Below are 15,349 nucleotides of genomic sequence, written 5' to 3'. Positions count from 1 at the left end.
TGCGCTGTGGCAGTGGGAGAGCATCTTCTGTTTCCTGCCATTACACTTCTTGGGGAGAGATGGGATATTGGTTTCCTATTGATTTAGCATGTCTTCACTAGACCCGTTGGATTGGTACTGCTGGGTCAGATCACAATCTGGCCAAATTAAGTCATCTTACTCAAATATGTAACAAAGAGGCATCAGGGGCTCATGGCTACCTCACAGATATGGGAGAGTGTGGTCTCAGCTAAGTCCTGGCTAAATGGGAAGATATTCCCGGTTGGTTTAGTATGGAAAGAAGGGGTTGTGTTATGGTAAAGTTTGACAGCCAATAACACACAGTATTAATTAAACACAGTGCTCTATTTTTCCCCAGTTTTTTAGTATGTACAACTAGATTGCAAGCTTTTTGAGGTAGAGCTCACACTTATAAAGTTCAGTATACATCACGTACTGTGGTTTAGAAGTGATTTTAATAATAAAAATATATAGAAATGAATACATATTTTATCCTCCAATCATTGTGGACAAGGATGGACTGTTTTATTTATCACTGATGTGACTGGTATCAAGATCTGGCCCTTTGCCTTTTAAATAAATATTCTAGTTAATTGAAATGTATGATGCAACTCCTTACAATCCAGATGGATTTGAAACTGTAAATGAGGATAATGAATCAATCACCCTGAACAAAGTATAAGGCCATCAGTCCTAATATGATGCAGAGAAATGTACTGGGTGACCTACTAGAGTTCTCTTCCAGCTCAAATGATTCATATAACCAATCAATTTACATACTAAATGCACTTGAAACAAAGCTAGTAATGTTTCAACCTGTAGTTTGCCCAAAAGTCAAATGACAGTAAAGACAGGAAGAATCACTGTGAAAGTATATTGCTTACCTTGCAAGTTTTCAGGGATCTGGAATGTTTACACTGTACAGCAGGGGCTACAATAAGTTATTTTCCATACATCAGTCTCTTAATTCAAAAGAAATAATGTTATTTCATTTTAACAAGCATGCTAGCTATGGATACCGGGGACGTGATTGTCGCAGTAATCTATACCTACTTCCAACGGGCGAAACTGTGTATTTCATTGCATCAGTAGTTGTGTTATACAATGTTGAAGAACAACTTCAGAGACATTACACTGGTCACAATGACGATGTGAAATGGTAAGTCTCAAAACGTTCTTATTTTTGTATAGAAGTCTGGTTCTGGAAAAGACTACTGTAACCTTTTAAAAATAAATTAATGTTGTCTCTTCTCTAAAAAGAGAATTTTAGTAATTTAGCTTCATGTGGTGCATGTTTCTTATGTAAGAGACTGCCTGTCTTCTTGGCTCGTCTGATAGCTGTGCATTTCCTTCCAGAATTGATATTTCTAGTCCATCTATCACAATAGTATTTATGTTTGTTTATTATTCTATGTTCTAATTATTCTATTATTCAGTTGTTCTACAATTGAAAATGCTTTCACAGAGTAGTTGTAAAGTGCAGTTTTAATTCTCTGTGTTTGGGTCCCATAGCTGGTCTCTACATAGTAAGGCTTTGTCTGCGCTACCAAGTTTTGTCACCAAAAACTACTTTTTAGTGATAAAACAGAATCTATACATTGCAATGTTGACTTGTAGTGGGAAAAATGCCCACTGTCTGCAATAAAACGCTTCCACCCCTATGATGGACGTTTTTCATTTCCCTTCTTTTATTGTTGACAAAGAGCCAGTGTAAACACTGCTGTCTGTTTTGTCAACAGTTGCCCACAATGCCTGCCCTTACGGTTCTGCTCAGTGTTTTGATCTCTGCTGTCCTGCCGGCATGCACCCACCTCCCTTTCAGAGCTTCAGAACATATCTGAAAGCTGACTGAGCTTCTCTATTTGGGGAGCGAAGAGCAAAGCATTAGACTGCTCCTGTTCTGTGGTGAACTATGAGCATGGCAGCAGGCATACTGCTACTGCAGAAGGAAGGGGACAGGCTGTTGTGCTGCTTTGACATTTCTCAGTGTGGAGAGCTCATATAGCTACTCACGATGCCATTCCCAGAAGCTGAGTTGGCTGTGGAAGAACTTGGAGGGACTCCCGAGATGTGCAGTGATCAGCTCTGTTTCCCCACAACGCTACACTCTAGGACAGTGGTTCTCAACCAGGGGTACGTGTACTCCTGAGGTACTCATAGCTCTTCCAGAGGGTATATGAGCTCAGTGTTTCTCAACCTTTTTATGAATAAAAAATTGGACTTACTTGATATTCATCTAATTTTTCTATCATTTTTGCACAGTCAAATGGCAAGTTTATTGCCTATGGGCAGTTTCTTCCAATCAACCAGTTATGATTAAGCTGTTTAAACAATGTGTTGCAATGGTAGAAAAAAATAGTCTGAAAATTCTAGATACTGGGGACACTTCTAATTTTTTTTAAAAGGGGTACTTTATTTAAAAAAAAAAAAAAGAAGGAAAAAGATTGAGAAACCCTGCTCTGAGGTACATACGGTGCATTGCTCACACTCGATGGTGGTGCCACCAATGTGGACATGATCTCTTGACAGAGAACAAGTGTGAACACCCTGTGGCAATTTTTGTTTTGTTGACATTTGCGTGTTGACACAATTTTGCAGACGAAACTAGTAGTATAGATATAGCCTAAGGCTTTGGCTATACCGGGGTGAGCAAACTTTTTATATCAGGCCCCACCTTTCATCCCTCCAATTAACTGGGATCCCCAACTTGTCTAATGTAATCCAAACGGATGGAAATTTTGATTATGTTCATATGGAAAAACCCTTTTGGGATGTGTAAGAAAATAAGTATGTAGAATATAAAATCTTTATTAATCGGCATATAAGTGTGAATACGCACACATAAAACCAGTCATATATTTCAACATTTTTAATGTGAAGGATGAGCCTGAGACCCAGAAACCAACTGTGTTTTGTCCTGCCCTTACAAAATGTCATACCCCCTTCCCCGCCCCCCCCCAAGAGAGCCCACTCCCAACTTTGCTTACCCTTGGCCTATACCATACAGCTTTGAACAACATGCCTACAAGTTGAGCAGTATAAATATTGTTTATAGGCACTTTTGGTTACAAAAAACTTCCATTCCCACAAGCACTCATGCTGACGAAGCACTATTTACACAAGCACTTGCCCGGGCAAAGCATTTGTTATTGGCAGCAAGGGGATTTATGCCTTTAAGGCTTTAATGCCTGTGAAGGACAAAAGCTTTGTTGCTCGATTGCCAGTGTAGACAAAGCCTAAGAGAAGGTGGAAAGCCTAGATGTTTGACTTTGGTCAGAGTCATCTCATCCATTGGATGGTTTTGACCTGCTTCCAACCCCTCAACCTTGCCCTCACCAGCAGCAGTGGGAGCCACAGGAAGTGGAGCAACCCAGTTCCAGACTGGTCTGCTCTGTCTTCCCCCAGCTGGGTCACTCCTCTTCACTACAGGTGGCTGGAAGCAGAGCACCTCAGCCTCTGCCTTAGACCATTTTGTTCTCTTAAGCAATGCAGCTGGGAGTTGGGTCTGGGGGAAATACAGTGGATTGGGGCCAGGTCACTCCACTTCTCACCACTGTGATGTGTGGGAGGAGCAACCCCTCTTCCTGGCACCAGGCCCCCAAGTAATCTCTCGGACCATGTCACTTGAGGGAAGAGGTGAAATGCGGGTGAGAGGGAGCAGAGTAGGGATGGGAAGAGGAGGGGCCTGGGGTGGAGGGGGTGGTGTTCTGGGTCCTGCATCTCCCCAGGGACGGCACTGACTTTGGTATTAAACCTTCATGTGTTCAGATTCTGCAGTCTATTCATCTGTATTTTCCTCCTTTATGTCTTTGTTGTTACAATATTTGGTCATAACTTTTGCTTATTCTCAAGGTTCCTCCTAGCATTTATACAGTTGTGCAGAAAAGTGCTTCTTGTTTCGTTTATCTACATATCTCTAGGTTAAGTATTATGAAACATCTGTTTGCCTGTGTAAGTGGCTAAATATAGTACTATAATAGAATCTGTGTGCAACTCGAAGAAGTGAGTTTTATCCACAGAAGCTCATAACCTAATACATTTGTTAGTCTCCAAGGTGTCGCAGGATAGCTTGCTATTTATATAGTTCCAAGAACATGCTCTATGTAATGAATTCATCACTTAGTCTAGTTGATTTATAATGAGATTTTATCTTGGAATTTGATTAATTGTTCTATCACATCTGTCTTCTCCAAGCTCTCCTACTTTTTTGAATTTTTCAAAACATTCAGGCTGGGTCTACACGAGCCCCTTCCTTTTGGAAGGGGCGTGTTAATGAGCAGGTTAAAAAAATGCTGATGAGGCACTGCAATGAATAAGCAGCATCTCATTAGCATAATGGCGGCCGCGGCGATTCGAAAGTGCAGCTTTTCAAATCGCGTGCCGCCCATGGAGATGGGACCTTCCGAAAGGACCCCCGCCCCAGTTTTCGAAAGCTCCTTCTTCCTATCTGATGTTAGGAAGAAGGGCTTTCGAAAACAGGGGGGTCCTTTCGGAAGGTCCCGTCTCCACAGGCAGCACATGATTCGAAAAGCTGCACTTTCAAATCTCTGCAGCCGCCACTATGCTAATGAGGCACTGCATATTCATTGCAGCACCTCATTAGCATCTTTCAAACCCACTCATTAACATGCCCCTTCCAAAAGGAAGGGGCTTATTTAGACACAGGGTCAGGGTTTTAGAGAGTGAACAATATTCAGTATTAGAAGTAGAGTGAATTCCTCATCCCTTAGCCTTCAAAGTTTATTTTGCTTGGCACACAGCCTCCATGACTAAGTCAGAAGCAGCTGTAGTGAAGGACAGCAATATGGCTGCCTTTCATCTTAAACGTTACACTGATTATTTTCTCTTCTCTTTGCAACAGTGGCACAGTAAAAGCACTTTTATCCAGCACTTAACCAACCAGCAGGCTCAATAAACCAGCATTTCTGATATACACAGAGAGACCATTTTTATAGTATGGTTGTTGCAGGGCAAGCATCAGGCTGGTGCATGGGAGGGGCTTCAGAGCATGGGAGGGGGGTTTGGGGCAGGGGTTGGGTGCAGGAGGTGCTCAGGGTGCTGGATGGGGAGGTACTCATCTCTGACAGCCGCCACAATTAGCTCCCTGTCCCTGCTATTGCTGGCCAGGCATGGCCAGAAGGCGCTGTAGGCTTGCCACCTCCATCCCCTCTCCCTGGATGGTGACGTGGCAGCTCCCAGCCCAGTGACTGGGGACTGTGGACAATGGGACATGCAAGAGGCAGCACCTGCTGATGGAGGCAGTGTGCTTCCTTGCAGCAGAGCCACCTGGCCTCGCCTCTGCCAGGAGCGGCAGGGATAGGGAGCTGCTTGCAGGGACCACGAGAGCTGAGTGCCCCCCATCTGGCACCCCAAATCCTTTTCCACACCCTAACCCCCTGCCAGACCAGACCCCTCCCAAGCCCATGTCTGGAACCCCTCACCCCATGCTCCAAACCCCTCTCTCTTAGTTAACAGGCATTTTTAATTTACTGGCTACATCCATATTCCCAGCATATCAGGAAAAAGGGCTTTTGTTGTAATTGCTGAGTATATTTTGTTTATCCAGCTGATTCTTGCAGTCAAATGGTGTAATTTCTTAGTTCTGGAATTCTCTTTCTCGGACTTATATTCACTGACCTAAAATTCATTGCTTTGTGGACTTTTGAAGTGGGTAATAATAGTCTTTTTTCCAGAGCAAGAGGAAAGGTAATCAAAGCCTAAACTTGATAAAAAGAACCAAGTCATACTTGACTACTGTTCTGTACGTTAAGAAGGGCAGAGACAAATCACTAACAGGTTCTAGTGTTTGAGTTGTGGTTACAGAAGAGTTTGGGGAGTAAAAGGGCGTGAAAGTGGTTTTGTCTCTCTTTTGTGAATAATTTTTTTCGATATTGCATTACCTTTATGCATTTATGTAACTGAAGTTGTAAGACTGAATCTGCAGTCTAGTGTTTTAGTTTGTCTGCAAGTTGGCATGTGGATGGTAGAATATTTCATCAATGCTTTAAATATGAAATTTGATGACTTTTTTTTTTTCAGCCTAGCTGTCCATCCTGACCGGATCACCATAGCAACAGGTCAAGTTGCAGGTACCTCTAAGGATGGAAAAGTGAGGAAAAGCTTTTGTTTCCACTAACCTACTCATCTTTTACAAGAAAGCGCTTATTCTAGATGTATCACTGTATTGTAGTTAATAGTATACTATTTTGTGCAGCTGTTATATCACTGACTTTTAAAAATTAAAAATGCAAACCATTATACAGTAAGGACTCAGAGTACATGACCCCACTGTTACCCAGCTGACCCCCGATTCCTACAGTAGACCCTGGAAATGCACAATTTCCAGTTGCGCTTAACTCACTCTCCTCTGGCCCTGACTTCCCCCCGCCCCAGCTCCGCAAGGCCCTGGCTCAGCCCCCCACCTCAGGCCCACTCACCAACCACGCATAGCTCCTGCTCACCCCCCACCCCCCTGGCTCTAGCTCACCACCCCTCATGCACTACTCTGGCTCAGACTCCCTGGCCCCAGTTCATTCCCCCTGCCAGCTCATCAGTCGCATGCAGCTGCAGCTCACTCCTCACTCCCATGCCTGGCTCTGGCTCACCACCCCTCATGCACAGCTTCGGCTCAACACCCCCCACTCCCGCCGCGGCCCTGGTTCATCCCCTTGCACACAGCCCCAGTTCCACCCTCACACTCTGGTTCAAAGCCCCACCCCCCCACGTGTGCAGCTCCAGTTCAACCCCTCCCCCACCCTTGTTCAACCCACCCCCATGTGCGGCTCCAGTTCCATCCTCCCACCCCAGTTTAAACCCCCTGCATGTGGCTCCAGGTCAACTCCCCCCACCCTGGTTCAAACCCCCCACATACAGCACTGGTTCAAACCCTCCACAGCCTGGCTCACCACCCAAGCAGAGCTCCAGTTCACCACCCCCACACACAGCGCTGGCTCAATTCCACCCTTCGCCCCCCTGCAGCCCTAACCCACCCCAGGCTTAGCCCCCCCCTCCATTTCCCACAGCCCCATCCCACTGCCATGTTTAACCCTCTCCAACAGCCCCTATCCCCACCCCAGAACTTACCTTTCTTCTGCTTTCTTGGCTGCAGAACGTGTGTTCTGCCGGGGAAGAAGCCAGACCCCCACTGACACGAAATCCAGGTTATGTGAGGGTGTGTGGGCCAGAACCCTTGTGGAACTCGAGGGTCTACTGTAGTATTAATTTGACAGAAGCTAATTGAACTATGTCAGCATAGCCATTGGTAGTTCTATTGCTGATGGTGTCTGTCTCTAACTCTCTAGCCCATTTCTTTACAAAGAGCATGAAGAGGTTTGGAGGTGTCTCCAGAGGAGAGATGGGACCATGAGACCCAGAAGTTTGATAGCTTTGTTTGTCTTGATTTTAAAAATAATTCGTGGTTTTTGAAAGATACTGAGTTTTTTAAAAGATATTTTTGTTACTTATGATCGGTAAGGGATCAGTAGTAATAATTAGACCTGGTACACCATTAAAGCATCAGTTGACTTTAAAGGTTTACATACATACATAACACATTTGACCTTCATGTATTAGTTTATTGATAGAATAAATTCCTTGCAGTTCTTCCTTGCTGCTTTTGAGGCAATATTTGTAATCAACACATACTTACAGGGAGTGCCCTCTAGTGGATTTAAAAAGCATTTCAGTCTCAGTTATATTGAGCAATGTACTATTTCCCAACCTTTTCACAAGTACAGACCCATAATCACCCCCCTGCAACTGTTCACGAATCCCCATCAAAGCCAATTATAGGCACTGTGTACACTTCATTAAATGAAAAAAGAAGCCACAGCATAGATTTTCAGACAGCAACTAATAATATGATTGGAAGATATTTAATTTAAAAATCATTTGTAATTTTGCAGTTTATTTAAAACTTATTTTCTATGATAATTTTTATTTATTTTTTTAATGGATCCCCTGCAAAACAGACTCCAGGTGGGGAACCGCTGTTCTCTTATCTTTGTATTACTGTAAGGGGCTGTTAGGAGAGAACTTTAAACATGTACATATGACATGCAAATAATTTTAATTTTTCATATAGTGAATTGATTTCAGGTGAAACAGAGATGGTTCTAACAAATATTCTAAAAAGGAAGACTAATAATTAAGTCCCTTTAAATGGCTAGCTGTCTGCTGTTGTCGAAAGTAATTAACCAGTCATTTATATACATAACTGATTTTCTCATTTTTAGTTGTTGTGCATTAGACATTTGCCTGCAAGCTACAAACTGAAAAACGTTTTGTGTAGTTAAGACTCTGTGACCTTGGAGTAGGACATGAAATGAGCTAATTGTAGATCTGATCTGGCAAGGTGCTTTACACCTTCTACTTAATACTGGGCACCTGGGATTTGAGGACACTCTTCACTCTGCTGAGTTAATCCCGATGGTGAGGCATATGTCTGGGTATTACTGGGTCATTTGTTAGTCCATCAGCCATTATACAGCGGGAGAACTGTACTGGTGTTCCTGATAATAATGATATTAAGTGCTTTCAACATGAGTTTTCATGTACTTTCAAATTTTAAAAAATGTTAATACTCTTTCTCAACATTTTTTTCCGGTTGTTTCTGTTTTACTTTTTTACAGCAATTACCGCCCCATGTACGTGTTTGGGATTCTGTTACTTTGAATACACTTCATATCATTGGGATGGGCTTTTTTGACCGTGCTGTCACCTGCATTGCTTTTTCTAAGTCTGTAAGTAAACGTGCACATCGCTTGTTTTGTGCTGAATGTGTGATTAAATTATTTATGGTTTTATACATACCACATTCTGAAAAAATTGAGGGCTAACTCTTGTACTTCTCAAGCAAAATTCCACAGTTTTGTCTAAGCAATTCTGTGGGATAGGGATATAAAGATTTTAGAATAAAATAAATAACATTTTCACTTTTACTTAGGCAGTAGTGTTTAATGATTAAGACCACTGGGAATGGAATTCATAGATTCTGTAATTTTCCTTGACCTGTGTGACTTCTGCAGCAGCCAGTGTGCCTGACCTGGGGGCCTCCTGAGCAGCTCAGGCAGCCCCTAGAGTAGGTTGGGGAGGCTCAGAGCTGGTGGTTGTGGGCAGGACTTACCAGGTGGGGGAGCTGCCTGGAATGATGAGAGGACTTTGACTTAGAATCATGGAATCATAGAATGCTAGGACTGGAAGGGACCTTGACAGGTCATCGAGTCCAGCCCTCTGCCCTCATGGCAGGACCGAGTACTGTCTAGACCATCCCTGACAGACATTTATCTAACCTGTTCTTAACTACCTCCAGAGATGGAGATTCCACAACCTCTCTAGGCAATTTATTCCAGTGTTAGACCACCCTGACAGTTAGGAACTTTTTCCTAATGTCCAGCCTAAACCTCCCTTGCTGCAGTTTAAGCCCATTGCTTCTTGTTCTATCCTCAGAGGCCAAGAAGAACAAGTTTTCTCCCTTTTCCTTATGACACCCTTTTAAATACCTGAAAACTTCTGTCATGTCCCCCCCTTAATCTTCTTTTTTCCAAACTAAATAAGCCCAGTTCTTTCAGCCTTTCTTCATAGGTCATGTTCTCTAGACCTTTGATCATTTTTGTTGCTCTTTTCTGGACCCTTTCCAATTTCTCCACATCTTTCTTGAAATGCTGCACCCAGAACTGGACACAATGCTCCAACTGAGGCTTAACCAGTGCAGAGTAGAGCAGAAGAATGAATTCTCGTGTTTTGCTCACAACGCACCTCTTAATACATCGCAGATTCATGTTAGCCTTTTTTGCAACAGCATCGCACTGTTGACTCATATTTAACTTGTGGTCCACTATAACCCCTAGTTCCTTTTCAGCCATACTCCTTCCTAGACAGTCGCTTCCCATTCTGTATGTGTGAAACTGATTGTTCCTTCCTAAGTGGAGCACTTTGCATTTGTCTTTATTAAACTTCATGCTGTTTACCGCAGACCGTTCTCCAATTTGTCCAGATCGTTTTAAATTTTGACCCTATCCTCCAAAGCAGTTGCAACCCCTCCTAGCTTGATATCATCTGCAAACTTAATAAGCGTACTTTCTATGCTCATATCTATATCGTTGATGAAGATATTGAACAGAACTGGTCTCAATACAGACCCCTGCAGAACCCCACTTTTTATACCCCTCCAGCAGGATTGAGAACCGTTAATAACTACTCTCTCAGTACGGTTATCCAGCCAGTTTTTCACCCACCTTATAGTAGCCCCATCTAACTTGAATTTGCCTAGTTTATTGATAAGAATATCATGCAAGACCGTATCAGATGCCTTACTAAAATCTAGGTATACCACATTCACCATTTCTTCCTTATCCACAAGGCTTGTTATCCTATCAAATAAAGCTATCAAATTGGTTTGAAGTGATTTGTTCTTTACAAATCCATGCTGACTGTTCCCTATCAGTTTACCACCTTCCAAGTGTTTGCAGATGATTTCCTTAATTACTTGTTCCATTACCTTTCCTGGCACAGAAGTTAAACTGACTGGTCTGTAGTTTCCTGCATTGTTCTTATTCCCCTTTTTATAGATGGGCACTATATTTGCCTTTTTCCAGTCTTCTAGACTCTTTCCTGTCTCCCATGATTTTCCAAAGATGATAGCTAATGGCTTAGATTCCTCCTCCATCAGCTCCTTGAGTATTCTAGGATGCATTCCATCAGGCCCTGGTGACTTGCTGACATCTAACTTTCCTAAGTGATTTTTAACTTGTTCTTTTTTATTTTATCTTCTAAACCTACCCCTTTCTAACTAGCATTCACTATGTTAGGCATTCCTTCTTCAGACTTCTCAGTGAAGACCGAAACAAAGAAGTCATTAAGCATCTCTGCCATTTCCAAGTTTCCCATTACTGTTTCTCCCTCCTAACTGAGCAATGGGCCTACCCTGTCCTTGGTCTTCCTCTTGCTTTTAATGTATTTATAAAAAGTCTTCTTGTTTCCCTTTATGCCCATAGCTATTTGAGCTCACTTTGTGCCTTTGCGTTTCTAATCTTGCCCCTTCATTCCTGTGTTGTTTGCCTGTATTCATCCTTCATAATTTGTCCTAGTTTCCATTTTTTATACGATTCCTTTTTTATTTTGAGATCATGCAAGATCTCCTGGTTAAGCCAAGGTGGTCTTTTGCCATGTTTTCTATCTTTCCTACGCAAAGGAATAGCTTGCTTTTGGGCCCTTAAGAATGTCCCTTTGAAAAACTGCCAACTCTCCTCCATTGTTTTTCCCCTCAATCTTGCTTCCCATGGGACCCTACTTGCCAGCTCTCTGAGTTTACCAAAATCTGCCTTCCTGAAATCCATTGTCTCTATTTTCCTGTTCTCCCTTCTACCCTTCCTTAAAATTGTGAACTCTGTGATTTCATGATCACTTGCACCCAAGCTGCCTTCCACTTTCAGATTCTCAATCAGTTCCTCCCTATTTGTTAAAATCAAATCTAGGACAGCTTCCCCCCAGTAGGTTTTTCAACCTTCTGAAATAAAAAGGTGTCTCCAATGCAGTCCAAGAACTTATTCGATAGCGTGTGTGTCACTGTGTTAGTTTCCCAACATATATCTGGATCGTTGAAGTCCCCCATCACCATCAAATCCTGGGCCCTAGATGATTTTGTTAGTTGTTTAAAAAAAGCCTCATTCACCTCTTCCACCTGTATAGGTGGCCTGTAGTAGACTCCTAGCAGGACATGACCCTTGTTTTTCACCCCTTTGAGCTTAATCCAGAGGCTCTCAACGCATCCATTTCCTATGTCCATCTCCACCTCAGTCCAAGTGTGTACATTTATAATATACAGGGCGAAACCTCCTCCCTTTTTCCCCTGTCTGTTCTTCCTGAGCAAGCTGTACCCTTCCATACCAACATTCCAATCATGTGTATTATCCCACCAAGTTTCTGTGATGCCAACAATGTCATAGTTGTATTTATTTATTAGTACTTCCAGTTCTTCCTGCTTATTACCCATACTTCTTGCATTTGTATATAGGCATCTAAGATATTGATTTGATCTTGCCTCCCAGTTTTGACTTCTTCAGCTCCTAGCAACATATGCTGCCTCCACCCATGGGTGGCACCGATGGCCATGGATTTCAGCCCGAGGGGCACTGCAAAGCCAGTGCCTGGAGTGGATGCAGTATAGGAAGCTAGAGTTGGAGGCCATTGCCTCCCAAAGCAATGTAGGGAGCTGCCCAAGCCCCACCAACCTTGAAACACCCCCAACTACTTGCTGTGCCTCCCCAGGATGCACCATCCTTGAGCATCCACAGCAAAACCTGGTCTATCTCACCCACCAGCATCTGTGGTGCCCCCAGGCTATTCCCCCAGCACCCAAAAGCTCCCAGGGCTGCCTTCCTGAGCCATCCCCACCTTCCTTAGGTTTTAGTGAGGGTTATGTAGTAATACAGGTTGAACGTCCCAGAAGCTTTGGGACCTGAGGGATCTTTGCTGGACCAGGGGAGGTTTAATGCCCCCCAGGTCCCTGCTTCCTGGCCTCTGCTGTTGGCCTTCAAGCCATTGCTCCCTGCCACAGGCTCCCTGACCCTCTGGACATGATTCCACAGGGCTGCCAGGGGACACCAACCTCAGCCCTGCATGGCTGCCCCTCACGGGGCCCAAGCACCAGCTCCAGCTTGCCCTCTTGGCCAAGTTCTTTGGTCCAGGAGATGTTGCCAGGCCAGAGAATGCTGGTTTAGGAGGTACAACCTGTACCTGTGACTAAAATTTAGTCTTGTTTAATGACTTTTAGATTTGTACCTAAACATTCTGAATTCTTTTATAAATTCTTGTTAACATATTTTGCTTTAGAATGGAGGAAGTAACCTTTGTTCCGTGGATGATTCAAATGACCATGTGCTTTCCGTATGGGACTGGCAAAAGGAAGAAAGGCTGGCAGATGTCAAGGTGTTACAATAAGATATTTTGTGCAATAAAATGCTTGCTTGTATGTTGATTTTGAATTTTTGTTGTCAAATATCTTTCTGTACCTTTTTATTGTGATTATTTGTAAAAGACAAATAATATAAACATACTAATTTAAAATATTGCTTCTTATGATTGAAAATAATGAGGGGAGCATTTTGGAAGGAGGGAAGAAAGGTGTCTTGGGTTTTGTTTTGCAGTCATCATAATGTTAGACTTAGGAAATTTTAAAAAACAACTTTAGGGGTGTTGGGATGTATATGGCATATAGAAAAGTGCTGTGAACAAATTTTAACTTGAGGGCTACCTCTCAAGAATATCTGACACAGTTTTGAATAAATGTTTCAACTTGCAGTACTAACAAAATTAATAAATCTTTTCATTTCAGCTTTTTCCTTCAAGCTATTTTATTGAAAGTGCTTATTATACCTGTCTGCTGTCACTTAAAGTGAAAAAGTCAGCAAAAATAATTCAGTCCAAATATCCAAGTATGATACATAATTGTGTATTATAAGCTAATTAATGTGCATAACAAGAAAACAATGGTAAATTAATTATTTTGTTGCATCTCTGTTTTAAATTATGATACAATGTTTCTTTCTTTCTTTTTCAAGTGTTCTAATGAGGCGGTATTTGCAGCAGATTTTCATCCTACAGATACAAATATAATAGTTACTTGTGGAAAATCACACCTTTACTTTTGGACATTGGAAGGGAACTCCCTTATTAAAAAGCAAGGATTGTTTGAGGTAAAGTAGTGTATACTCTGAACTTTTCTTTTACAGCAATGCTATATGTATACAGCAATAAAGTTTATTTAAGGCTGAACAAGAAGTAGAACTGAGTGGACTTGTAGGCCCTAACATTTTACATTTTACATTATTTTTTACTGTAGTTACTTTAAAAAAATTCTACATTTCACGGTAGAGATTTCACTACAGTACTTGTATGAGGTACATTGAAAAATACTGTTTGTTTTTTTTTCTTTTTTACAGTGCAAATATTAGTAATAAAAAATAAAGCCTGAGTTAATAGCTGATTGTTTTTCTCAGCTGCAGGCGAAACAGAAATCTGTAGCCTATATCCAAAGTGTTTACCAACGCTGCCAGTAAATCTTTCTCTTGGTCCTGCTGAGTCCACAACTGGTCAGCCATAGAGTTGTCTTTAGCTTCTGTTTCTATAACCTTCCTTCCCCACCCTCCCACAGCTCTGATTGACTATGCTATCAGAGCATGTATGGGACCTTCCGAGCTTACTCCTAAGAATTCCTCTGTCAGGCAAATCTTGTATTATTTGGCCTAAAACACATTCTGCCCAAGAAGTTCTGAATTTCTGCCTTTTTTCCATCAGAGGCTGCCATGGCACCAGAACAGGTAGCTGCATGAGTACCATCTGCCATTCTGGAACCAAAGCAGCCTCTGGTACACAAAAGGCAGAACTGCATCACTTTCTGGAGCAAAAATTATTTTCTGTGGGCAGACAAAGAATTATGCCCAGTGGTGCAGATTCCTTCTAAAGAGTAGAAGTTCATCACAGCATTCTGTCCAGCGAGCCAGGATAGCACAGAGTGGTGCACACAGAGCTGTTGGGGGGGATTACAGACAGTGGTTCAGGATGGCTAGTGGTAGGGGCGGACTGAGGCAGGGCTCAGGAACTAGTGTGGTGACAGAGTTGAGCCTGGGTATGTGGGAGGGAGACTACAGAAACCCCTGGGGGGTGGGGTTTGGGGACAGAGGCAGGTATGCCTGACTGAATGGGAGAGGCTAGGGGTTAGCCAGGGTCTGCATAAAGGAGGTTTCCTAATTCTGTAATAATGCCCTCACCCCTAGAAGACCCACACCCAATACTGACCTGGTTCACTCCTAAGTTCTTCCTCTCCCCAAGCTTTTTCATTGCCGCTGACTTCTCCATGCCTTTGCACTGTTTCTTACAGTAGGTAGTTTAAATGTTTTAGTTTAAATGAAGGTAGTTTAAGTTATTTACTCAAAGTTCTATATTAATATGCTTAGTAAGGAATCAATTTGTCAAAAAAAACCCAAAACCATCTTCCTTTTTGGTCTGAATTGTTACAGACATACTTGCTGACAGATATTTTGAAGTACATTACCAAAATGATTGAAGCTGGCATGATTATACTGTGTTATTTTCACAAATATAATATAAATATTCAAATATGGTGTGCAGAATTTTAAACTTTTTGGTTCACAGTTTTTATTCTTTGGGGCAGAATTTCCCCCGGAGTAAAAAATGCTTATCCTAAATGAAAACTTCTTATACAGCTGCACAAACAGCTATTGGGCATGCTTAGTAACTTCCCTGCCCTACTTCTGAATGTTTTTGTGCCCTGTAGCTCAGTTTCTCTGCACCTGTGCATGGAACATAGTATATTCATCCCCCCAAAAAT

General features: G+C 42.4%; 1 protein-coding gene across 4 annotated transcripts in view; it reads left to right on the top strand.

The window, feature by feature from the left end:
- EML1 (EMAP like 1) overlaps positions 1–15,349 on the top strand; it is a 164,598-nt gene that overhangs the window by 125,186 nt on the left and 24,063 nt on the right. For all 4 annotated transcript variants that reach the window (XM_074996532.1, XM_074996531.1, XM_074996533.1 and 1 more), the window contains 5 exons: positions 1,010–1,159; positions 6,040–6,109; positions 8,631–8,741; positions 12,832–12,927; positions 13,560–13,694. In XM_074996532.1, coding sequence (XP_074852633.1) covers positions 1,010–1,159; positions 6,040–6,109; positions 8,631–8,741; positions 12,832–12,927; positions 13,560–13,694 — 562 coding nt within the window. The remainder of the gene's footprint in view (positions 1–1,009; positions 1,160–6,039; positions 6,110–8,630; positions 8,742–12,831; positions 12,928–13,559; positions 13,695–15,349) is intronic.

Source organism: Carettochelys insculpta, chromosome 6, assembly GCF_033958435.1.
Source record: "Carettochelys insculpta isolate YL-2023 chromosome 6, ASM3395843v1, whole genome shotgun sequence".
In the NCBI taxonomy this organism is placed as follows: domain Eukaryota; kingdom Metazoa; phylum Chordata; order Testudines; family Carettochelyidae; genus Carettochelys; species Carettochelys insculpta.
Note: the sequence above shows the minus strand (reverse complement) of the source record. Positions and strands in the feature narration are given on the sequence as shown.